The 27,414-nt window shown below is 38.7% G+C and overlaps 1 protein-coding gene across 1 annotated transcript in view; it reads right to left on the bottom strand.

The window, feature by feature from the left end:
- LOC149434698 (uncharacterized) overlaps positions 1-27,414 on the bottom strand; it is a 226,566-nt gene that overhangs the window by 113,213 nt on the left and 85,939 nt on the right. Inside the window, exons 35-48 of the mRNA XM_089663502.1 lie at positions 27,026-27,153; positions 26,779-26,907; positions 25,506-25,707; positions 24,815-24,942; positions 24,564-24,701; positions 21,255-21,456; positions 20,742-20,869; positions 17,496-17,633; positions 15,319-15,520; positions 9,320-9,447; positions 6,982-7,119; positions 5,732-5,933; positions 4,055-4,182; positions 3,077-3,214 (exon numbers count right to left, since the gene is read on the bottom strand). Of these exons, the coding sequence (XP_089519628.1) occupies positions 3,077-3,214; positions 4,055-4,182; positions 5,732-5,933; positions 6,982-7,119; positions 9,320-9,447; positions 15,319-15,520; positions 17,496-17,633; positions 20,742-20,869; positions 21,255-21,456; positions 24,564-24,701; positions 24,815-24,942; positions 25,506-25,707; positions 26,779-26,907; positions 27,026-27,153 (2,129 nt within the window). The remainder of the gene's footprint in view (positions 1-3,076; positions 3,215-4,054; positions 4,183-5,731; positions 5,934-6,981; positions 7,120-9,319; positions 9,448-15,318; positions 15,521-17,495; positions 17,634-20,741; positions 20,870-21,254; positions 21,457-24,563; positions 24,702-24,814; positions 24,943-25,505; positions 25,708-26,778; positions 26,908-27,025; positions 27,154-27,414) is intronic.

The following is a 27,414-nucleotide window of genomic DNA, read 5'->3' on the forward strand; positions in this document are numbered from 1 at the left end:
CGTTCTTTGAATGAGTGCTTATAAATCCTGGCAGTCTTAGCGGCTGTCGGCTTGTAGTTTTCAATGAACTACCATGGCGCTGTGGAGCCCTGTGGTAATTCATTGAGTCTTTCTCAATATCCGCTTGCCCGTACATCCCGTACACCCCGTGCACCTCGTACATCCCGTACATCCCATACATCCCGTACACCCCGTACATCCTGTACACCCCGTACATCCCATACATCCCGTACACCCTGTACATCCCATACACCCTGTACATCCCGTACACCGTGTACATCCCATACATCTCCTACACCCCCTACACCCCGTACATCCGTACACCCCGTACATCCAGTACATCCCGTACACCCTGTACATCCCGTACACCCCGTACATCCCATACACCCTGTACACCCTGTACACCCCGTACACCCCATACATCCAGTACAACCCGTACATCCAGTACAACCCGTACATCCTGTACACCCCATACATCCCGTACATCCTGTATGGAAAGCAGATATTCTGACAGGTCTGCAGGAGACCTGAATGGCATCAGCAATCTACTGATCACCGGTGCAATGCTTTCCAGGCTCCTTTGGACAGAAATAATAAATGCACATTTTTTTACCTGCAAAAAAAAATGTAATTTATTATTTTTGTCCAAAAGGTGAATTTATCCTTTAAGTAATATTATTAAGTTGTGTTTCTAGGCATAATTTGTAAATATAGGCGTACATGAAGGCTAAAGGGGTCAAAGAGAAGGCAAACTGGAGTTTCACTCTACAATAACAATATGTAAAAACATATATTGAGTGTAAGTGCATTAGACTTTTAAAAAGGTTAGTCTTCGTAAGGGCCCTATCACACATGCGGACCGATCGGGTCTGCCTGTTTGTTTTTCTGGTGAACCTGAAAAGACCATTCTATGTTCTCCATGGGGAGGTGAATGTAAACGGACATGTATCTTTTTACACCCGCCTCTATCCAATCTGGGATCCGTTCCCCATTCGTCTAGTGCAGGGGTAGGCAACCTGTGGCTCTCTAGCTGTTGTAGAACTACATTTCCCATGAGGCATTGCAAAGATTACAAAACTGACAGTTACAGCTGTGACTTGCATGATGGAACTTGTTGTCCTGCGGCTCTCAGGTTGCCTACCCCTGGTCTAGTGAATCAGATGACAGTTGGATGTAAACAAATAGGTAGTCTGTTTACATACGATCACTCCATAGAAAACAGTGGACTCTCATCCGCCTGCTCAGCAGGGATCAGTTGAAAGATCCCCCACTGAGCAGGCGGCTCAGCTGGTGGAGTCCATCTGTGTGAAAGGGCCTAGGACTGAGGTGTGATCTTAAGTGAATACTATTATCAAACATTCAAAGGACGGAAGGTCTTGGCCTTTTTTTTTGTAGAGAATAGTTTTTATGGCTGGTTAGTACAATGAAATATTAAGAAGTCAACCAATTAAAATGCATACATTTGGTCAGTTTCACAGTTAGTATTACTTTGTAATTATAGATGAACATGAAGGAAACCATATTAGTTCATTATATATTCTGGATCTGCTTTCTGATCTCCAGTGTCACACAATGGTTGTGCTATGTTGATCCTTCTGGTAATGCAAATCTACGAGACGACCAACTCTTTGAATCCAATGCACTCTCTGTATATCTAATGTCACATCTCAACTACAGTTAGAGCAAATTAGAGTTGGACGATTTTATCCTTCAAAAATGCAAGGCTAGTCAGTTGAAATGATGCTCATTTTACCAGTTATGCCACCAGTTAGTATAATTCTGTTTGCTGTTCTTACCACTTAAATCGATTGTCATGAGGATGATGGCATAAGCCACCATGGGTCCATGCCAAGTGTCAAAGCTTTGAAAGGTGACCAAAGATAATACTTTCAAGCAAACTGATCATATTTTCAATATTTGATAGATTTAGCATCATATATCTTTTCTTTAAAAAAATCATTTAACATTTTTTAATTCTTTAAATTCCAAATGTACATGATGGAAGCCATGTTAGCTCAGTACATACTCTGGCTCTGCTTTGTGCCCAATGGTGTCATACAAGGGTTGTGGTTTACAGATTCTTTTCACAATGAAAGTCTACAAGACTACAAACTCATTGAATTCAATGCACTCTGTGGGTGGTTAAAATCACACCTTCACTATAGTTATTATTATTATACAGTATTTATAAAGCGCCAATAGTTCGCTCAATGCTGTACATTACAAAGGGGGACAGAACATGTGACAGTACAATAACAATACAATGCAAAACATGAGGGGATCAAGGGCCCTGCTCTTTTGAGCTTGCAATCTAGGAGGGAGGGGATGGTGGCACAGGAGGAGATAGCTGTGGGGGATGGAGTGGTAGGAAGAGTGGAGGAGGTCGGCAAGTTAGCAGGGGGTGGGGTAGGCTTCCCTGAAGAGATGGGTTTTCAGGGTGCGCCTAAAGGAGAGGAGAGTAGGTGATAATCTGATGGGTTGGGGCAGGGAGTTCCAGAGTATGGGTGACACCCTGGAGAAGTCCAGGAGGCGAGCATGGGAGGAGGAGACCAGGGAACTAGAGAGAAAGAGGTCTTGTGAGGAGCGGAGTGTGCATGTTGGGCGGTACTTGGATATTAGGTCAGTGATGTAGTTCGGGGCAGTATGGTGGACAGCTTTGTACGTCAGTGTTAGGATTTTGAATTTGATCCGTTGCGCAATCGGAAGACAGTGGAAGGATTGGCAGAGGGGGGTGGCGGAGACGGAGCGGTTGGAAAGGTGAATGAGTCTGGCAGCCGTATTCAGGATGGACTGAAGCGGGGATAGCCAGCGGCGAGGCAGGCCAGTGAGGAGGGAGTTGCAGTAGTCAAGTCGTGATATGATGAGGGAGTGGATGAGCTGTTTAGTGGTTTCTGGGGTTAGGAACGTGCGGATTTTGGCGATGTTGTGAAGGTGGAGTCTGCATGAGCTTGTTAAAGCAATATGGACTTAGGAAACCTTATCCTTCAAAAATGCAAGACTAGTCAGTTTAAATGAAGATCAGTAGAAAAGTTCCAGCAACTAATTTGTATCATTCTATTGTGATTGCTGTTCCTACCATGTATATCGGTTGTCATGATGATGGCATAAGCCACTATGGGTTCATGTGGAGTCTCGAAACTTTGGAAGGTGATGTCCATAGCATCCCTCGAGGATGAGCGAACAATCTGCACACTGCTTGGTATCTCTGCATGAGCTGAAAAAAAATTCAGTATCAGTATCACATTTACAGGTAAGTAAAAGTGTAAATGTAAAAATGACATATATGATGCAATCTGTAAGTAGCAGTAACACTGCAGTTTTTGTTCTCCAAGTCTGGAGGACTGGGGCTTTCTTCTATCCTTGGGTTCCAGCCAGGAACCGACTGACCATTCGAGCTCTTGGGCATTGCTCGAGGGCTCGGGGTCAGTAGGGGGCCCCATGAAATGCCTCTGGCAGGGGCGGACTGACAACTCATGGGGCCCCCGGGCAATAGGAGATCATGGGGCCCCTGTGTCCTTGCCCACACTCAAAAAACCTTATAAAAAAGGTACCAGGGGCATTTCATGGGGCCCCCTACTGACCCCGGGCCCTCGGGCAGTGCTCAAATGGTCAGTCCGCCCCTGGTACCTTTTATAGGTTTTTTTGAGTGTGCATTGAGTGTGGGCAACGACACAGGGGTCCCATGATCCCCTATTGCCCAGGGGGCCCCATGAGTTGTCAGTCCGCCCCTGGTTCCAGCTGTTTCAAAATGTAAGCTTTAGCTAGTCCCTGAAGAAAGAATGTGTCCTCCTCTATTTGTGAATGCCCACTTTAGAGCTGGATAACAGGCCGCATCATTCAACCCCTTACCTATGAGTCAAGGCTATCATGGATCCATGACATGTACCAATAAAACAGCCCAGGCTCATGGTACCACGACACAAAACCAAGCAAACAGGTGATGTGCAGGGAAAGGGTTTGGGGAAGGGGTAGTGAAGGACTAGGGAGGGACTGGAGGATATAAAACATAAAATGCAAAAAATTTAATTGTAAATATATTATAAGATCTATATACCGATTTTAAAAGTAGAAGTTGTTGAAGTAGAGCCAGAGAAGCCAGTAAGAGTTGCTGTTGATTGATCTTCCTTGATAGTGGATGCGATTGGATCAAAGTTTATAGCAGTAAAGCCAGCTATGTAGACCCTGAAAGTTACAAGATTAGCATCCGTCTTATTATTTGTAAGTGATGATTTTGCAGCAAATGTAACAATTTCACAGACATTTCATCAATATTAATCTCGTGTTTCAATACGCAGACTGTTTAGAAGAACACCAAAAGTTGAAACTCATAATTTTGCTCATCACCAGTTTTTTTATATAGAGATCTTTCATAAAATCTATATTTGTATCTATTCAAATCTTTCTGAATCCTGTCAATCTAAAAGAGATTCAGTCTTGAGTCTGAGCAATGTGATTCTGGATTTGTAAATACAAGGTGTGTCTCATTGCAAGGAGGTCAAAGCAATTCCTACGCTACCACCTCCCCCTCACTCCCCCTGTCTGTTGGGGTCCCTCAAGGCTCTGTCCTCGGGCCCCTTCTCTTCTCCATCTACACCTCCTCCCTTGGCCAACTCATACACTCTCACGGCTTCAACTACCAGCTCTATGCCGATGACACGCAAATCTATCTCTCGACCCCTCGCCTCACCCCCTCAGTCTCCACCCGAATCACACACCTACTGAGTGACATATCAGACTGGATGTCACTCCACTTCCTTAAACTGAACCTCTCCAAAACCAAGCTCCTAGTCTTCCCCCCAGCCCGCACACCACCCCCCACTGACGTCTCCATCACGTCCAACAATGCCATCATCAGGCCCGCCCCGCAGGCCAGAGTACTTGGTGTCATTCTTGACTCCAATCTATCCTTCCAGCCCCAAGTCCAATCACTAACAAACTCATGCAGACTCCACCTCCGCAACATCGCCAAAATCTGCACGTTCCTAACCCCAGAAACCACTAAACAGCCCATCCACTCCCTCATCATATCACGACTCGACTACTGCAACTCCCTCCTCACTGGCCTGCCTCGCCGCTGGCTATCCCCGCTTCAGTCGATCCTGAATACGGCAGCCAGACTCATCCACCTTACCAACCGCTCCGTTTCTGCCACCCCCCTCTGCCAATCCCTCCACTAGCTTCCGATTGCCCAACGGATCAAATTAAAAATCCTAACACTGACGTACAAAGCCGTCCACCATACTGCCCCGAACTACATCACCGACCTAATATCCAAGTACCACCCAGAACACACTCTCCACTCCTCACAAGACCTCCTTCTCTCTAGTTCCCTAGTCTCCTCCTTCCATGCCCGCCTCCAGGACTTTTCCAGGGTGCCACCCATACTCTGGAACTCCCTACCCCAATCCATCAGACTATCACCTACTCTCCTCTCCTTTAGGCGCACCCTGAAAATCCATCTCTTCAGAGAAGCCTAGCCCAACCCCTGCTAATTCCCGACCTCCTCCACTCTTCCTACCACTCCATCCCCCACAGCTATCTCCTCCTGTACCACTATCCCCTCCCTCCTAGATTGTAAGCTCCGAGGAGCAGGGCCCTCGAACCCTCGTGTATCACATTGTATTGTTATTGTACTGTCGCATGTTCTGTCTCCCATTGTAATGTACAGTGCTGAGTGAACTGTTGGTGCTTTATAAATACTGTATAATAATAATAGTAATAATCTCATTACCTGTAGTCTAATGTGGGGTCCAATGGTCCATTGACATATCCCCTTGAAACAGTGCCATCTCCCACACGAACACTTATCTGATTCGATTGGTCAGTGTTCTGGATACTTTGCTGCTCAATGACAGAGGTCACATATTCCCTGGTCAACCCATTCTTGAAATCATTATATGTCTTTGATAAAGACCCCGTAGTTGGTTTGTTTTCTGCAAGGTAAAAAAGAATGACCAATTGGATAGCATGACAAATGACTAATGAACATACTTTTTTTTTTTTTTTAATTCTCTTTATTGACCTATACAGAGAAGAATACAAAACAAAGCCTATTGGGCATACTCAGGCTTGATCAAATCACAATTAATAAAAAAAAAAACAAGAGGAGAAATATAACACACAGATAAGGTGAACACCAACAAACAGACGACAACCGCACTCAATAATATCACAGGGCTTAGATATGGCAGAAGACAATTCCCACAGAAGAAGATCACAGACAACCCACACCGAGCAAAAAAAATCTGCGACAAGAGGTAGAGAACCATCACTCAGCTGGAAGGGACCGATTCGGAAGAGTCAATCCAGATATGCCACACCTTCGTAAATTTACTAAAGAATATACTTTTAACACCAAAATGATTGCTTCTATATTTGATAGATTCAGCCTCACTATTTCAGTTTTTCTTGAAAAAAAAAACAAAAAACCCTAATTTTTATTTTTTGTCTGTTTTTTTTTTTGCAAGGGGAATGCTTAATAGTTGCCAAATTAGTGTAGATCTTGTTCCTATATCCCATCCCCTGATGCCCTTCATTCAAGTCACTTCCTGTTAGGCCAGGCTGTCATGGACACACCCCCTTGAAGGCTCCTATTCATGAGCTCATAGAAGTATGCTGCAGAAAGTAATTGCAGGTCATCATGTGTTGTGCCAGACTTCTGCCAGACTTAAAAGAAAAGGACCAGTAATATCACACAACTGGCCCAAAAGACCCAAGGGAAAAATAAATATGTATTTGTATGTACAACCTGTTTGGGGGTGCTCCGAGGGAGTTTCACTTTAAGTTATATATTGGAAATATAAAATGATATGCTAACTGTAGTACATCATATTTTTTAACAGGTTATTCTTTGTAAGGCTCTTTAGCGAATACAATTATCAAACATTGAAAAGACACAAGGTACAGAGTACACATTTCATTTGCTCAGTTTCACAGTTATGCTTCTAGTTAGTAAAATTCTATGAAATTTACTGTTCTTACCACTTAAATCAGTTGTCATGATGATGGCATAAGCCACTATGGGTCCATATGAAGTGTCAAAACTTTGGAAGGTGACGTCCATAGCATCCCTCGAGGATGTGCGAACGATCTGTACACTGCCTGGTATCTCTGCAGGACCTGAAAAATAATTCAGTATCAGGGCATACCCCTGAAGATGTGCACACGAAACGCGTCGGGAGGAGCCACACTTGCTGACGCCACACCACTGCTGCCAAAGGTAGGACCGGCGGCCATCTTGGTACTTTGATTTTATCCTTACCTTTTATGTTTGTTCCATGTGGATCATTTTATTTATGCTGCAATAAAATACTGCACTATATACCATTTGTGGGCTCCTGTGGTGAGCTATTCTTTCTAGGAAAGAGTCAACCTTCATTTTGCCTGTGGCAGAGCAGTTCATGTTATATCTTCTGGCTGTTTCTTGGATCCTTGATGTGATGTGCATATATGGTGAACAAAAACAAACAAGGGCGCACTCCCATCGTGCATTAACGTGGTACACCACGTATTTATTGAAAAATTGTAAATATATACTCACAAACAAAAAGGGATAAAAACAGAACAGGTGATCCGTAGACCTGGTCTACATTTTAGCTCTGAGGAAGGGGGTTCAACTCCCGAAACTCGTTAGCCTATCCCTTATAGGGTGTTTGAATCCATTGGACTGTCCTTACGGATCACCTGTTCTGTTTTTATCCCTTTTTGTTTGTGAGTATATATCTACAATTTTTCAATAAATACGTGGTGTACCACGTTAATGCACGATGGGAGTGCTCCCTTGTTTGTTTTTGTTCACCATTACCTAGATTTCCTGATCTCTGAAGGGCTGCACCTCAACGTTTGGCATTCAGAATTTCCTTTAGTCTGCATGAATATTTGAGTGATGGTTTCCTTTTGTTCTTTTTGATGTGCATATATGCTACTTACCAGTAGCTTTCTGGTGAGTTTACATCTGGCAGAGGTGGTGGAATTCCTCACTGAATTAAAACCACAGTTTATCCTTCACCGTGATTGCTGTGCCTTGTAGCCCCACGGACACCATTGCATATATTTTATATATTTTATGGCCTATACATTTATTTCACTTTATATGGTGCACTTAACTGTTTCACTTGACATTATTTAATTTATTTAGTGCTGCACTTGTATACCATATCCATTTACTGGTAAGTTAAAGTATAAATGTGGGCTAATTTCTTAAAAAATAACGCAGTCTGTAAGCAGTAGTAACATTGCAGTTTTTGTTTTCTAAGTCTGGGCTCTCTGGTATCTTCAGGCTCCTACTGTCTCCAAACGTAAGCTGTAATTAGTCCCAGAACACAATATAAAAAATGGTGCAGCGCTTACATTCCAACTATCAATGTGAAAACTCTGTACATAAAATATAATGAAAATCACATAAATATGTAAATAAATTGACTTGTGACAAGGTGCTAGATAAATCCTTCAAAATAAAGTGACTTAGTGATAACGTGAAATCCGTCACTGTATGGTGACCAGTAGTGCTATTGTCCAAATATAAGTGTATAGAAGATCAAATAATCTTCAATGATAGGTGTTCCATCCAGTATTGTGGTGAGGTGACCGATATTATAAAGACTGCGCACTCACCAGATGCGCAATCAATAAGTGCATTTAGAGACAGTACTCTCAGTGGACGAACTGGAGGTCCCTTTGTGGATGGATATGGTCTGGTCAGATATTCCCCTCACTGCTCACTCCGCTGTCAATATGGCTCTATCTCTCCTTTCATGTAGCTCTGTGGGTTGTTAGAAGCTGGATTTTCTCTGGACGCTGCTCTTTCTATTACGACTGCGGGACCGGTGTCTTCTCTGGTCTGTGCTCTGCCAACTCCTGGAGCAGTACTGACCTCGCTCTCTAGTCTTCTCTAGTTCCAGAACACAGGCTGTGTCCTCCTTCACCATTTATGGATGCCCACTTCAGTCTTGGATCAAAGGCCACATCATTCAAACCCTTACCTCTGAGCCAAGGCCATCATGGATCCATCTCATGGGGCTTCATCATTATAACAGGTGAAGATCATGGTACTGCAACACTGAACAGAGCACACACATCATTCAGAATGTGTCTCAGCGCTGCAGTAAAGGCCACCCATCGCCATGGCTGGACATCAGAAGAAAGGGCCCAAACCATCTCTGGACTGCTCAGATGGATGGAATTAGGGTACGTTCCTAGGGTATTTAATTTTAAAATAATGTGTGGGTGCAGAGGAAGGTCTGGGGCTGGAGGGCATAGTGAAAAAAACTAAAGAACGTAAAAAAAATGTAACTGTAAATACATTAACATTTGTATGTACCTGTTCTAAAAGCAGAAGTTATTGAAGCAGATCCAGACAAGCTGGTAACACTTGCTGTTGACTGATCTTCATTGATGGTGTCTGTGTCTGGATCAAAGTCTAGAGCGCTAAAGCCAACTATGTAGACCCTGAAAGTCAAGAGAGTGACATCCATTTTATTATTTGGGAAGAATGATTTTGCAGCAAATGTTACAATTTCACTGAAATTTCCGTAACGTTAATCTCATGTATCACCATGTAGACTGCTTAGAGCACGGGCGTCAAACTGCCGGGCCCTCCAGCTGTTGCCAAACTACAAGTCCCATGAGACATTGCAAGATTAACAGTTACAAGCATGACTCCCAAAGGCAGAGGCATGATGGGTATGATGGGAGTGCTGCCAGTTTGACACCCCTGGCTTAGAGGAATACAAAAAAAACCCCCATGAATTTGGTTTCTACTGACATTGAGATCAATGGCTTTGTTGATAAACATAACCAACCCTTAGATCGGGCACCTTCTTGTGTTTATTTCTTTGTTATGTGCTATAGGCAGGGGTGGACTGACAACTCATGGGGCCCCCGGGCAATAGGGGATCATGGGGCCCCTGTATCCTTGCCCACACTCAAAAAAAGCCTATAAAAAGGTACCAGGGGCATTTCATGGGGCCCCCTACTGACCCCGTGCCCTCGGGCAGTGCCCGAGTGCTTGAATGGTCAGTCCGCCCCTGGCTATAGGTACTCAAGACGCTATTAGAGGAGCTCCTCTAATTTGTGCTTTTCAGGAAACTTTTTAAAACAACCTTTACCCGCTTGATACCACATCCCCACTTGATGACAGTTATCTACACGGCACCATAGCTATTCCTAAACCCTACCCATAATGCTTCCCCTAGTGTCAGTCCTTGGATAAACAAATCCACATGTTCAACATTTTATAACTGGCTTTTGTTGTTAAATTTTGCTAAAATACCCCAATTGTTGCTTAAATTTCACCAAAGTGAAAACTCACAATTTTGCTCATCAATAGCAATTATTATGTAGAGAATTTTTTTCAATTCTATATCTGAAACTCTTCAAATCCTTCTAGTGCCAGCCAGTTTAACAGATATTAAGTCTGGGGTCTGAGCAATAAGATTCTTGTCTTATTAGAGGGATGTGGGAGCAACTCCACTGCCTGTAGTGTAATGCGGGGTCCATTGACATATCTCCTTGAAACATTTTGCTGAAATGCCCCAATTGTTGCTGAAATTTCACCAACGTTAAAAGTCACACTTTTGTTTATTACTAAAAATGTATTTTATTTATTTATTTCAGGTACTTATATAGCGCCGTCAATTTACGCAGCGCTTCACATATATATTGTACATTCACATCAGTCCCTAACCCTCAAGGGGCGTACAATCTAAAGTCCCTAACTCACATTCATACATACACATTAGAGATGAGCGAATCGAACCAGGCGAACCGGAATTCGATACGAATTTCAGGAAAAATTCGATTCGCGTCGAATCCGAATATTTGCCTACTTCGGGTGCGCGAATCGGATTTTTCCCGATCAGCCGGCAAAAGTGTCCCTGCAGAGAGCTCCGCTATTTCTGACATTTCTCTGACAGTTCCTTCACATGTACAGCGGTTGAAACATTGTATCTATTAGTTTCCATTTAGGATACAGATGTTTCAACCGCTGTACATGTGAAGAAGCTGTCAGAGAACTGTCAGAAATAGAGGAACTCTGCACATACACTTTTTGCCGGTTTGGAATTCTTATTTTCATCCTACTTCTTCTTCATCCTCATCCTCATCCTCAGAAGAAGAAGAGGATGAGGATGAGGATGAAGAAGAAGAAGAAGAAGTAGGATAAAAATAAGAAGAATTCCAAGCCGGCAAAAAGTGTATCTGCAGAGCTCCTCTATTCTGCAGATACACTTAGAGGAGCTCTGCAGATACACTTAGAGGAGCTCTGCAGATACACTTTTTGCCGGCTTGGAATTAATCTTATTTTCATCCTACTTCTTCATCCTCATCCTCAGAAGAAGAAGAGGATGAGGATGAAGAAGAAGAAGAAGAAGTAGGATGAAAATAAGAATAATTCCAAGCCGGCAAAAAGTGTATCTGCAGAGCTCCTCTATTCTGCAGATACACTTAGAGGAGCTCTGCAGATACACTTAGAGGAGCTCTGCAGATACACTTTTTGCCGGCTTGGAATTAATCTTATTTTCATCCTACTTCTTCTTCTTCTTCTTCTTCATCCTCATCCTCATCCTCAGAAGAAGAAGAAGAGGATGAGGATGAAGAAGAAGAAGTAGGATGAAAATAAGAATAATTCCAAGCCGGCAAAAAGTGTATCTGCAGAGCTCCTCTATTCTGCAGATACACTTAGAGGAGCTCTGCAGATACACTTAGAGGAGCTCTGCAGATACACTTTTTGCCGGCTTGGAATTAATCTTATTTTCATCCTACTTCTTCTTCTTCTTCTTCATCCTCATCCTCAGAAGAAGAAGAAGAGGATGAGGATGAAGAAGAAGAAGAAGAAGTAGGATGAAAATAAGAATAATTCCAAGCCGGCAAAAAGTGTATCTGCAGAGCTCCTCTATTCTGCAGATACACTTAGAGGAGCTCTGCAGATACACTTAGAGGAGCTCTGCTGATACACTTTTTGCCGGCTTGGAATTAATCTTATTTTCATCCTACTTCTTCTTCTTCTTCTTCTTCTTCATCCCCATCCTCATCCTCAGAAGAAGAAGAAGAGGATGAGGATGAGGATGAAGAAGAAGAAGAAGAAGTAGGATGAAAATAAGAATAATTCCAAGCCGGCAAAAAGTGTATCTGCAGAGCTCCTCTATTCTGCAGATACACTTAGAGGAGCTCTGCAGATACACTTAGAGGAGCTCTGCAGATACACTTTTTGCCGGCTTGGAATTAATCATATTTTCATCCTACTTCTTCTTCTTCTTCTTCTTCTTCATCCTCATCCTCAGAAGAAGAAGAAGAGGATGAGGATGAAGAAGAAGAAGAAGTAGGATGAAAATAAGAATAATTCCAAGCCGGCAAAAAGTGTATCTGCAGAGCTCCTCTAAGTGTATCTGCAGAGCTCCGCTATTTCTGACAGTTCTGGGACATTCACTCCATACAGCGGTTGAAACATTGTATCTATTTGTTTCCATAAATGGATCCATTTATGGAAACAAATAGATACAATATTTCAACCGCTGTATGGAGTGAATGTCCCAGAACTGTCAGAAATAGCCTATTTCTGACAGTTCTGTGACATTCACTCCATACAGCGGTTGAAACCGCTGTATGGAGTGAATGTCACAGAACTGTCAGAAATAGACAGAAACTGTCACAGAACTGTCCTTCTTCTCATCCTTCTCCTTCTTCTCATCCTTCTTCTCATCCTTCTCCTTCTTCTCATCCTTCTCCTTCTTCTCATCCTTCTCCTTCTCCTTCTTCTCATCCTTCTCCTTCTTCTCATCCTTCTTCTTCTCATCCTTCTTCTTCTCATCCTTCTTCTCATCCTTCTCCTTCTCCTTCTCCTTCTTCTCATCCTTCTTCTCATCCTTCTCCTTCTTCTCATCCTTCTCCTTCTCCTTCTTCTCATCCTTCTCCTTCTTCTCATCCTTCTCCTTCTCCTTCTTCTCATCCTTCTCCTTCTTCTCATCCTTCTCCTTCTTCTCATCCTTCTTCTCATCCTTCTCCTTCTTCTCATCCTTCTCCTTCTTCTCATCCTTCTCCTTCTTCTCATCCTTCTTCTTCTCATCCTTCTCCTTCTTCTCATCCTTCTTCTCATCCTTCTCCTTCTCCTTCTTCTCATCCTTCTCCTTCTTCTCATCCTTCTCCTTCTTCTCATCCTTCTCCTTCTCCTTCTTCTCATCCTTCTCCTTCTTCTCATCCTTCTCCTTCTCCTTCTCCTTCTTCTCATCCTTCTCCTTCTTCTCATCCTTCTCCTTCTTCTCATCCTTCTCCTTCTTCTCATCCTTCTCCTTCTTCTCATCCTTCTCCTTCTCCTTCTTCTCATCCTTCTCCTTCTTCTCATCCTTCTTCTCATCCTTCTCCTTCTTCTCATCCTTCTTCTCATCCTTCTCCTTCTTCTCATCCTTCTCCTTCTTCTCATCCTTCTCCTTCTTCTCATCCTTCTCCTTCTTCTCATCCTTCTCCTTCTCCTTCTTCTCATCCTTCTCCTTCTCCTTCTTCTCATCCTTCTCCTTCTCCATCTTCTCATCCTTCTCCTTCTCCTTCTTCTCATCCTTCTCCTTCTCCTTCTCCTCATCCTTCTCCTTCTCCTTCTCCTTCTTCTCATCCTTCTCCTTCTTCTCATCCTTCTCCTTCTTCTCATCCTTCTCCTTCTCCTTCTTCTCATCCTTCTCCTTCTTCTCATCCTTCTCCTTCTCCTTCTCCTTCCTCATCTCCAAGGGCATTTAAATTAAAGGTACAGTGTTCTGCACTAATTTAAAGGCTCTCTGAAGCCTAGAAACCCTTTTTATAAGTTAACTTCGTAGCGAATTAATTCGCATCGAATCGAATTTCTTCCTGAAATTCGGCGAATCAGCCGAATCGAATTTTTGAATAATTCGCTCATCTCTAATACACATACTAGGGCCAATGTAGACAGGAGCCAATTAACCTACCAGCATGTCTTTGGAGGGTGGGAGGAAACCGGAGTACCCGGAGGAAACCCACGCAGGCACAGGGAGAACATGCAAACTCCAGGCAGGTGGTGCCATGGTTGGGATTTGAACCGACGACCATAGTAATGCCAAGTGTTAACCATTTAGCCACTGTGCTGCCCATAGACGTCTTTCTTAAAATGACATAGAGGTCTTTCTTATCCACTTCCCGTCCAGCCCATGTACATAAACGGCCGGACAGGAGCAGTGCAGGAGCGGGTTGATAGTTTATAAACGTCCTCCCGCTTCCCTGCCTGTGTGCGCTCCCTGGGAGCGATCCGGTGCCCGCTGGGTCGCTGTACGGGACCTCTGAGTGAGGTTCCGATCATGTGATCACTGATTGCTTAATCATCATTGCTTACTACTAGTGGAAGGCCATTCACAACAGCCTTGTACCATGTGACAAGCTGTGACCAATCACAGCTATCACAGTATTTCTCAATGGCTGCAAGAAGGCAGCCAGAGAGAATGAGAAACTATTGCTTTTACAGCATTTATGGGTGTAAAAGCAATCAGTGTAAAAAAAAAAATCTTCATCACTAAGTTAAAAAAATAAAATAAAAAAAATTAAAATGTAAAACATTTTTTGAAAAATTATAATTTTTGGAACACTGATTGCTGTACGGGACCTCTGTGTGAGGTCCCGATCCTGTGAGCACTGATTGGTTGATCAGTGATCACATGAAGAGTAGTAAGCAAGATGTCACTTCTGACATCATTGCTTACTACTAGTGATTCACAACAGCTGTGACCAATCACAGCTCTCACAGTATTTCTCAATGGCTGCAATGTTAAAAATAATAATATAAAAAAATAAAATTAAAATGTAAAAATGTTTTTTGAAAAGTTAGAATTTTCGGTTATAAACTAATTTGGAGTATTTTATTTTTTTTACAAAAAAATAGCTGAATACATTTTGGCCAATATTTATGAAGAAAGATTATTTATTTGCTAAATTTTATAAGAAAAACACTTTTTTTTTTCAAAATGTTTGGACTTTTTCATTTATATAGCAAAAAAATTTAAATCCCAGTGGTGAATAAATACCACCAAAATAAAGTTTTATCTGTCTCAAAAAAATGCTAAAAAATTCATATGGGTACAGTGTTGTATGACAGCGCAATTGTCATTTAAAGTGTGATAACGCTGAAAGCTGAAAATTGGCCTGGACAGGAAGGGGGTGAAAGTGTCCGGACTGGAAGTGGTTAAAGGCTATATATTTTATTTTTTTCAAATCCTTCCACCTCAAGTCAGCCTAACAGAAATTCAGTTTGGTGTCTGAGCAATAGGATTCTTGATATTTAAATGCAGGGTGTGTCTCATTGGATGGATGTTGAAGCAACTTCATTACCTGTAGTCTAATGTGGGGTCCAATGGTCCATTGACATATCCCCTTGAAACAGTTCCATCTCCCACATGGACACTTATCTTGTTCGATTGGTCATCTTTCTGGATATTCTGCTGGTCAATGACAGAGGTCACATATGTCCTGGTCAACCCGTTCTTGAAATCATTATATGTCTTGGATAACGAATCTTTAGTTGGTTTGTTGCCTGTAAGATAAAAGAATGACCAACGGGACAGCATGACAAATGGTCAAAGAAAATGCTGTCAACACTAAAGGTAAATTAACTATGTTTGATAAATTCAGGCTCACTTTTTATTTATATATATATTAATATATTTTAATAATTCATTATTTTCAATTCTGATCTGTCTTTTTTTTAAAGGGATTTCTTAATGCTAAGGCATTCCTGTATAAAAAAAAATTTGCTTTGTTTAAATAATTTTACCAGTATGGGTTTTCTAGTCATAATTTGTAAATATACGTGTACATGAAGAAGAAAGTCATTTTAGTTCATTACATATCCTAGATCTGCTTTATGCTCTGTAATGTCACACAATGGTTGCGCTTTGCTGATCTTTCGCACAATGCAAGTCTGCAAGATGACCAATATATATATTTTAAATAGATATATTTAAAAAATATCCTTCCCAAATATATTGCCATATATTTGTAATACTATAATTTTGGCCATATTAAATATATTTCAAAATATATTTCAATAAATAAATACATATATAAATATATATATATATATTTTATATATATATATATATATTATATATATATATATATATATATATATATATATATATATATATATATATATATATATATATATATAGTGTATGTTGAAATGTGTTTTAATTACAAAATATATGAAAAATATTTTTAAAAATACATTTCAAATATACTGTATGTCTTTAAAAGTACAAATCTACATTTTTGAAATGCATTTACAAATATATGTAAAACTATATGTTAAAATGACTTCTTTATATGTTAAAAAAGTTTTGGCCATAATCAATATATTTCAAAATATATTTCAATAAATAAATCCAAATAAATAAACAGATAATAATAAAAAAATAAAATATATATATATATATATATATATATATACACTGTATGTTGAAATGCATTTTTATTACAACATAAATGAAATATATTTTTAAAAATACATTTCAAATATACTGTATGTCTTTAAAAATACAAATCTACATTTTTGAAATGCATTTACAAATATATGTAAAACTATATGTTAAAATGACTTCTTTATATGTTAAAAAAGTTTTGGCGATAATCAATATTTTACAAAATATATTTCAATAAATAAATCCAAATAAATAAATAAACAAATAATAATAATTCTATATATATATATATATATATATATATATATATATATATATATATACACACTGTATGTTGAAATGCATTTTTATTACAACATAAATGAAATATATTTTTAAAAATACATTTCAAATATACTGTATGTCTTTAAAAATACAAATCTACATTTTTGAAATGCATTTACAAATATATGTAAAACTATATGTTAAAATGACTTCTTTATATGTTAAAAAAGTTTTGGCGATAATCAATATTTTACAAAATATATTTCAATAAATAAACCCAAATAAATAAACAAATAATAATATATATATATATATATATATATATATATACATATACACTGTATGTTGAAATGCATTTTTATTACAACATAAATGAAAAATATTTTTAAAAATACATTTCAAATATACTGTATGTCTTTAAGAATACACATTTTTGGAATGCATTTACGAGTATATGTAAAAATATATGTTAAAATGACTTTTTTATATGTTTAAAAAAAATCTGAAGAATATATTTAAAAAAAATATATATTTCTAAAAATATTCTTCAGATATTTTGTAATATATAAAAAAACACATTTCAACATGCAGTTCAAATATTTCAAATATATGTCAATTTTTTTGGGAAGAGTATTTTCAAAATATATTTCAAATATATATTTCTTCCATGTGGGTAATCTCACATCTCAACTACAGGTAAAGCAAATTAGACTCAGGCAACTGTAGCTTTCAAAAAATGCTAGACTACTCAGTTAAATGATGCTCACTTTAACAGTTATGCCACTACTGTAGTTAGTATAATTCTATTATGATTGCTGTTCCTACCTTGTAAATCAGTTGTCATGATGATGGCATAAGCCACTACGGGTTCATATGGAGTCTCAAAACTTTGAAAGGTGATGTCCATAGCATCCCTCGATGATGACCGGACAATCTGCATACTGCCTGGAACCTCTGAAGGACCTTAAAAATAATTCATTATTATTATCACATTTACAGACAAGTTAAAGTGTAGGAATGGGTTAAATAGATGTAATACTGTATATACGATGCAGTCTGTCATTAGCAGTAGCATTGCAGTTTTTGCTCCCACTTTCTATATTGTATTATTAGCTGTTGCTGTAGCTAGTAGATCTCTTATTTTTTTACTTCCTTTAACAGGGTGACAAAGCTAATTGTTGTCTAGGGAAATCTTGTAATGGCATTGTCACCATGTGCACAGGTTAATTTTACATGGAAATGTAGCTTTAAACGGACTTAAGGTAAGTGGCAAACAAATAAAATCCCAACTTCAACTAATACTTTTTAGTAGTTGCAGCAAACTAAAATAAATTGTAGCTGATCATTCAGTAGAAAAATCTTTCTAGTTTAGAAAATCTGATGATGGGCACTCAAGTATCCTCAGGTTCTTACTGCCTCCAAATTTAAGCTGTGATTTATACCAAAGTACCAGCTATAACATCCTTCACCATTTATGGATGTTTTATATAAATATATTTTTTCTATATATAAATATATAAAATACTTCATTCCTCAGATATAACTAATGGATTTGATCAAATGTATTAAAGTCTTTAATCCTTTTAATTATAAAATGCTCAAAAAAGTAAATGCTTAAAACATATAATTTTATTAGCACTTAGTGTTTAGAATTAAAGTTCAATGAGAGCCTCAATTTCTTTGATACATTTTTTTTACAATTGTTTTCAACAATTTTTAATACTGGATATTAAAGTTGAAGCCTTCTTATTATTCTTCAAGAGAGGGACTAAAGCTCAGGCTTCCATTCAGGCCCCGAGGGTTAGTTGCCTCCAACTCCAAAATCCATCTTGACTCTCTCTGTAAAACTAGCAAAGTCGTGCATTAGGCAAAAATGTCTAGCTATAGGAGATCCAAAATTGTAAGCTGCGATATTATTGATATGATCCTGTAATTGCCTAGGGATCGTTCTAATTGTCTTTCCATTGTAGAAGGCCCCACAGGCAGAGGTCACACATAAACCACACCATGAGTATTGCAGTTCATGTGCTACCTGCAACTGAGGGTTCTCCCAGTTGGGAATGTGATTGTGGGTCCCTCCACCACAAAGTCACAAAAATCACAGGAGCCACATCTTGTCATGCCCATTATACCCCCCCCCCCTCTTTCTTGGCCTCCAAAAGACATCACTGTGAATTAGCATGTCCTCCAGCAATTGTGCTTTCATAAAAACATATCCTGAGTACACGGGGATGCATTTCTTAACCAGCTCATCAACCATCAATAAGTGACACTGTCTGGCACAAATATTCTTAATTCTTGGTGGAAAATTGGTGTGTTGAAGTTTGTTATTCTTTGTTTGTTCGTGTACCATCCTCCATTTGTTACCATAAAGGTGGTCCTCCCAGTAGCTTTCCTTAGCTTGGTGATAAGCTGAAGCCACTTCTTTATGTACCTCTGCCTTCTAAATCTAGCTCTCTAGATTCTCATCCAAAATTTCCAAAAAGTTACAGGGAGCCCTCAGACACTGGCCTGTTGGAATGTTTCCGACCAGTGCTCCAGGACGGAAGTTATCTGCATGCAGAAAGCTATTTATAGACAAAGGTTTACTGTACAATTTAGTTGTAACTGCCCCTAGGCCCCAATAATATCATCAGATCTATGAATGTGACATGATAAGGGTCACTTTCACTTTTGAATTGCAAGTTGTGATCACTTTTTTAAGGAGGAGCCGTACGCCATGACGTCACGCCACCGTAGCCTCACAAAGGTTCATAATAGAGAGTGGATGGTCAGTTTTACTACTTTTTTGTTACTGTTTTTGGTGCTATTTCCATGTGGATGATGTACTACTTTTATACTTAAATAAATCTGATAAAATTACTACACTATGAGCACCTTCGTTTTTAGCTCTGATTTGAGCTAAACGATATCCAGGACTCCAGCCGGAGAACAGTTGCAGAGCAGTCTCAGATCCAGAGGTGGGAATCTCTTCCTATGCGGTCTGTCTGGTCCACCTAAAGGGGGCTTCCTGCAGATCTTTGGTCATTATATGATTTAACACATTGCGCTTTTACTATGCGCATCTGATGAGAGCGCATTTTTATCCAATTCCGTGCACGGATTAAAAGTCGCATGGATATTTTGATACCACCTGTGCAACAGGATCTGTATGCGGAACATTTCTCTGACCAGTATTTGTCAAACCCTTACCATCATATGAACACTTTCTTTATTTATGACTTTCAAAGCAGCACTTGTTTATTTGCACTCATTATATCGCTTCATTCACTCCCATGTTATCACTTGTGTTTAATATTTTTATATATTTTTATATCAATAATATTTTTAATATTGCTATTATATGTATTAATTTCTTCAGCACTGCACTGATGTTTTTGTATGTTTTATATAAGGCTCTGGGTTCCTTTTTTGGGCATTTGCTGCTGACCTCATCAGAGTCTTGAGCGCTCGCTGATCTTATATTCAACATATAGCAGATCTATCAATGTGACATGATAAGGGTCACTTTCACTTTTGAATTGCAAGTTGTGATCATTTTTTCACAAACTGTCCACAAGTTCAAAAGCTTCCTCCCAGGAGCCTGTCCACAGTATGAGGACGTCGTCAATGTACCTAAGCCAGGAGAGAATCCTGGAAAGGTACACTGATGATGCAGCTCATCAAATAGCCAGTTCTCCAAGTCACCTAGATAAACATTGGTGTAATCCGGGCACATTTAGTGCCCATTTCCATACCCTGCGCCTGACAAAAACCTATTCATTAAAGGAACATTTGTTATGTGTCAAAAGGAACTATAAAAGTTCCAAAATGAATTTACTATGTTTCTTTTTGTTTGTGTTCTTAGCCTGAAAAGGACCCAAACTATCACTAGACCAGCTATAAAACAGATGAATTAGGGTACATTTTAAAACAAGGTGCAGGTGCAACGGAAGGGGTTAGCAAGCTTTTAGAGAAGGATCAGTGAAGAAGGGGGTGGCTGTGGTGGCAACAGATGTTCTTTCAGATATAGGTGATCAACTACAAAACATATAACACAAAAAAGTAAATGTGAAAAATGTATACACATACCTGTTTGAAAAGCAGTAGTTGTTGAAGCAGAACCAGTGAAGCTGGTAACAGCTGCTGTTGACTGATCTTCATTGATAGTGTCTGTGGCTGGATCATAATTTATAGAAGTAAATCCTACTATGTAGACCCTGAAAGTCAAAAGATCAGCGTCCATCTTATTATTTGGGAAGAATGATTTTGCAGCAAATGTAACAATTTCCCTGAAATTTCATCAACATTAATTTCGTGTTTCACCATGTTGTAATTGACTTCAGAATCATATCACACCTTTGTTAAAATTTTCTAAAACAACCCAAAGGTTATTGACATTTCATGAAAGTTAAAATTCACAATTTTGCTTATCAATAGTAAATATTATACAGAGAACTTTCTTAAAATCTATATTTGGAACTTTTCAAATCCTTCCAACACCATTCAATAAAACAGACATTCAGCCTAGTGTCAGCAATGTGACATTTGGTTTTTAAACACAAGGTGCGTCTCATTGGATGGATGTGGATTCAACTGCATTACCTGTAGTCTAATGTGGGGTCCAATGGTCCATTGACATATCCCTTTGAAAGAGTGCCATCTCCCACATGGACACGTATCTTATTCAATTGATCAGTGTTCTGGATATCCTGCTGCTCAATGACAGAGGTCACATAAGTCCTGGTCAACCCAATTTTGAAATCATTATATGTTTTTGATAAAGACCCCTCAGTTGGTTTGTTGCCTGCGAGGCAAAAAAAAATAATAAATGACCAATGGGATTGCATGACAAATGACTGAAGAAAATGTTTTCAGCACAAAAATGATATTTTCTATATGGGATGAATTCAATTTCTCTTTTTGTTTTGTATTAAATAAATCATTATTTTCCATTTGAATGTGTTTTTTTTTAAATTCCAGAAAAAAAGGACTTGCTTTTAAATTATGTTACTGATATGTGTTTTCCATTCGTAATTTATAATTATTGATGTACATGAAGGAAGCCATGTTAGCTCATTAGGTATTCCGAATCTGGTTTCTGCTCTGCAGAGTCACACAATGGTTGTGCTGCACTGGAAAAGTCCTGGATTGTTTCTTAGATACACAGAATATAACTGGATATAACATTTATAGGTAAAGTTGATCCAGGGAATATCCGATTGCCTCTTGAAGGATCAGGAAGGATTTTTTTTCCCAGCAGGAGCAAATTGGGTCATGCTGTGCTGAGTTTTTTTTATTTTGCCTTCCTTTGGATCAACTGTGGGTATAGGATTATAACTTTTTTTTTTCCTATGGTTGAACTTGGATGGAATTTTGTCTTTTTTCAGCCAGACTAACTATGTAACTATGATCTTTCTCAACATGCAAGTCTATGAGTCAACCAACTCATTGAATCCATTGCACTCTCCATATGACTAATATCACTTTTCAACTACAGTTAAAGCAAAGTAGAGTTAGGCAACCTTATCCTTCTCCAAAAGGGGCTTCCAAATACTTGCCAAGTAACTGACTGTAAAGCATTAGAGGTCTTAGATAGGCCCAATTTAGGCGGAGGAGGAAGGGGTATCCAACCAGACTTGTCATACCTTATCAAGTTGTTTTGTTAGACCCAGGTAACCTTAGCCTTCAAAAATTCAAGACAACAACCCCTGACTTCTTTAAATATATGCAAATAACACATTTCCTATAGACACTCCCAAATAAAACAATGTACCTTCCTGCCAAGGCTTGGCAATACTACGTATCAGCTACACCGACCAAACTGGGTGTCTTTATATTCTATTATATTGTGCATAATAAGATGTTTTACAAAATCTACACCTTTTATTCACTGGGAATTAGTTTTTTTCTTCCTCCTTTTCCAATTCTCAATGGGCCTTAGACCTTTAATCCATATATAAGGTGACAAGTTGTATGAAACACTGGAAACCGACACAAAATCACCCTTCAGTGGTATTTAACTTTGTTTAGACTAGCCAAATTTTATCCTTCGCAGACCCCTCTTTCCTGGATAGGGTGCAGTTTCATGAGAACCATGATGAATATTCCATGATGCATATATTATGGAATTGTAAACTCCTCAACAACTTCTGGAGGGAAATCTTCCAAATAATATCTTTGATCACCGGCATAATGGTTCCTCAAATACCAGCCTTAGTGATTGTAAATATGGAAATAAACAACGTCTTCAGTCAGTATTGCACAGTTATCACTCAAATTGTATTTAAATGAACTTGTGAGCCACTGGAGTCAAAAATCAGTGTATTAGATCGCTGGAATTTTTTCTCACCCTCATAAAAAGTGAACTACATAAAAATAATTGATAATTAACCGCGCTCTAATATTACCGTGCCGATACCATATACTTAAAAAATACCACTAATTAATATATACTGTGACAATATCAACTTATCAACTGCATTATCAAAATTAATCAAATTATATTACCACAGTGTTAAGTAAGAAATATAAATATAAATAAAAAATGTGTGAATAAATCCAATAGTGATAAATTTTACAATATAAATATCTCTTTAAAAATAAATAAATAAATGCATAAAGTTCACTGTGCAAATGTGTAAAACAAAAAGTGATTATAAATATCTCATTAGAAATAAATAAATAAATTCATAAAGTCCAATGTGCAAATTGTGCAAAACAAAAAATAAATTTTATATATATATATATATATATATATATATATATAAAATAAATATTTTTTTTTTTTAAATATATATGAATTTATAAAGTTCAACAGCAAAAATGTGCAAAAAAGTAAAATGTGCAAAAAAGTTTTTTTGAAGTTCAGCAGGGAGAAGATGCTGATAATATACTCTCCTTTCAAGTGGCTTATGGTGGTGTGGCTGGAAACCTACGGATTATCTTCTGAGCCTATACAGGCATAAGGATTTCTCCCTCCTAGAGCCTCTCCTCACTCCAATGCTCAATGTATCCTCATATGACCCATAGGAGAAAAGAATAAAAGATATAGTGCCTGGTAACTCAGGTTCCAAGAATCTTCCAGAATGGCATATATGACATGTGGTTCCACCCACTGGGCACGAAACAACTCCCAAAACACGCTAGTCTTCACGTTTTCAGCATACAAGACGGTGAAATCCTTGGACAGACGAGGAAGTAGAACTACAAATGGACGCTTGGCCTCCTGTGCGTCCTATTTCGGTACGTCCTTCTATCCCGCGCCTTACTAACTACAGCCCAGCGTTCTATGCTCGCCGTTCATTACATTGTGACAGCCGTGTCACCTCACCATTTAAGAAACGAAACTTCGCTATCACTCAAATTGTATTAGTGGCTAAGATAATGTTTACTAGATATTAGAAACAAAATTTACTATATTTGAAAATAGCTAATAAAAATCTAATGTACACAAAATGCAAGACAAATCAGTTTAAATGATTCTCAGTTCAACAGTTATGCCACCAGTTAGTATATTTCTATTATGTTTGCTATTCTATGTTTGCAGGGTGTCACCCATCCTCTGGAACTCCCTGCCCCAACCCATCAGATTATCACCTACTCTCCTCTCCTTTAGGCGCACCCTGAAAACCCATCTCTTCAGGGAAGCCTACCCCACCCCCTGCTAACTTGCCGACCTCCTCCACCCCTCCTACCACCCCATCCCCCACAGCTATCTCCTCCTGTGCCACCATCCCCTCCCTCCTAGATTGTAAGCTTGAAAGAGCAGGGCCCTCAATCCCCTCATGTTTTGCATTGTATTGGTATTGTTCTGTCACATGTTCTGTCCCCCTTTGTAATGTACAGCGCTGAGCGAACTATTGGCGCTTTATAAATACTGTATAATAATAATAATAATAATAATATTCTTACCATGTAAATCAGTGGTCATGATGATGGCATAAGCCACTACGGGTCCATATGGGGCCTCAAAACTTTGGAAGGTGATGTCCATAGCATCCCTCGAGGATGAGCGAACAATCTGCACACTACCTGGTATTTCTGCATGATCTTAAAAATAATTCAGTATACAAATATAAGTGATCAACCTCAAAATGTATATTACAAATGATAAATGTGAAAAATGTGAACTGTAAATATAGTACGTTACCAGACATATATACCTGTTGTAAAAGTAGAAGTTGTTGAAGTAGAACCAGTGAAGCTGGAAACAGATGCTGTTGACTGATCTTCATTGATAGCGTTTGTGGCTGGATCAAAGTTTATAGCGGTAAAGCCTATTATGTAGACCCTGAAAGTCAAGAGATCGATGTTCATCTTTTTATTTGCAAGGAAATATTTAGCATCAAATGAAACATTTTCAATGAAATTTCATCAACATTAACCTCGATACCCATACAGGCTGCTTTGAGGAATACCAAAAATTGGATTTGTTTTCTAAGAAAGCCATGTGATCACCTTACCAGTGCTGACATTAAGATTAATGGCTTTGTTGAAAAACAAAGCCAACCTCAGCCATAATACTTACTCTACTGCCAAGCCTTTGATAAACAATGTCTCATGATTACCACGTTATAATTGATTTGAGAATCATATCATGCTTTTGCTAATTAATTTTTATTAATACCATAATTGTTGCTGAATTTTCATCAAAGTGAAAAAATCACAATTTAGCTCATCGCTAGTAAATATTGTATAGAGATTTATCACAAACTCTTTGTTTGGAACTTTTCAAATTCTTCAATCCCAGCCAATTTAATCAAGATTCATTCTTTTGTCAATGAGCAATGTGAGTCTTGATTTTTTAAACACAAGGTGTGTCTCGTTGGATGGATGTGGAAACAACTCCATTACCTGTAGTCTAATGTGGGGTCCAAAGGTCCATTGATGTATCCCCTTGAAACAGTGCCATCTCCCACGTGGACACTTATCCTATTCAATTGGTCAGCGTTCTGGATATTCTGTGGCTCAATGACAGAGGTCACATAAGTCCTGGTCAACCCATTCTTGAAATCATTATATGTCTTTGATAAAGACCCCGTAGTTAGTTGGTGGCCTGAAAGACAAATTGGGGATGATCAATGGAATAGAATCACAAATGACCTTTTTTCTATATTTCAAAGATTCAGACTCACTTTAATTTTTCTTAAGAAAAATTATTATTTTCACTTTTGTTTTGTCTTTTTTTAAGGGAATGCTTGATGTTGGAGGCATACAAAGACAATAAATAATTAAAAAAAATAATGTTACCAATATGTGTTTTTTAGTCATAACTTGAAATCATTATATGTTTTTTGATAAAGACCCCTCAGTTGGTTTGTTGCCTGGAAGGCAAAAAACAAAAAAACAAATGACCAATGGGATTGCATGACAAATGGTGAAGAAAATATTTCAGCACAAAAATGATATTTTCTATATGGGATGAATTCAGTCTCACTTTTTGTTTTTATTTTCTATATATTATAGATTCAGACTAACTTTTTATTTTTTTCCTAATAAAAAAATCATTATTTTCACTTTTGTTTTGTCTTTTTTTAAGGGAATGCTTGATGTTGGAGGCATCCCAAGACAATAAATAATTTTAAAAAATAATGTTACCAATATGTGTTTTTTAGTCATAACTTATAATTCTAATAAATGTACATGAAGGAAGTCATGTTAGCTCATTACGTATTCTGGATTTGCTTTCTGCGCTGCAGTGTCACCAGGGGTGGACTGACCATTTGGAAACTTGGGCACTGCCCGAGGGCCCGGGGTCAGTAGGGGGCCCCATGAGATGCCCCTGGTACCTTTTTCATAGGCTTTTTTGAGTTTGGGCAAGGACACAGGGGCCCCATGATCCCCTATTGCCCGGGGGCCCCATGAGTTGTCAGTCCGCCCCTGAGTGTCACACAACAGTTGTGGTTTACTGGTCCTTTTCATGCTGAAAGTCTATGAGACAACCAACTGATTTAATTCAATGCACTCTGTGGGTGGCTAAAATCACATCTCAACTACAGTTAAAGCAAATTAGACTTAGGAAACCTTATCCTTTAAAAAAAAATGCAAGACTGGTCAGTTTAAATCATGCTCAGTTTAACAGTTCTGCAACTAATTTGTATCATTCTACTACGATTGCTGTTCTTACCATGTATATCGGTTGTCATGATGATGGCATAAGCCACTATGGGTCCATGTGGAGTCTCAAAACTTTGGAAGGTGATGTCCATAGCATCCCTTGAGGATGAGCGAACAATCTGCACACTGCCTGGTATTTCTGTATGATTTTGAAAATAATTCAATATATAGATATAGGTGATCAACTCCAAAATTTATACCACAAAAAAGTAAATGTGAAAAATGTTAACTCTAAATACATTCTAATACATAGATACCTGTTCGAAAAGTAGAAGTTGTTGAAGCAGAACCAGTAAAGGTGGTAACAGATGCTGTTGACTGATCCTCATTGATAGTGTTGGTGGCTGGATCATAGTTTATGGAGGTAAAGCCTACTATGAAGACCCTGAAAGGTAAGAGATCATTGTACATCTTATTATTTGGGTGGAATGATTTAGCATCAAATGTAAAAAAAAAAAAATCACTGAAATTTCATTGATATAAACTTCATGTTTCACCATGGAGACTAAATAGTGGAATAGCAAAAATATGTTTTGTTTTCTAGGAAAGCCATGTGGTCATCTTCCTAGTGCTGACAATGGGATCAATGGCTTTGTTGATAAACAAAGACAACCCCAGCCACAATGCTAAACTTTTGAAAAACAAA

This window comes from Staurois parvus, unplaced genomic scaffold (genome assembly GCF_062004578.1).
Source record: "Staurois parvus isolate SC_StPar_1 unplaced genomic scaffold, SC_StPar_1.0 ptg001702l, whole genome shotgun sequence".
In the NCBI taxonomy this organism is placed as follows: domain Eukaryota; kingdom Metazoa; phylum Chordata; class Amphibia; order Anura; family Ranidae; genus Staurois; species Staurois parvus.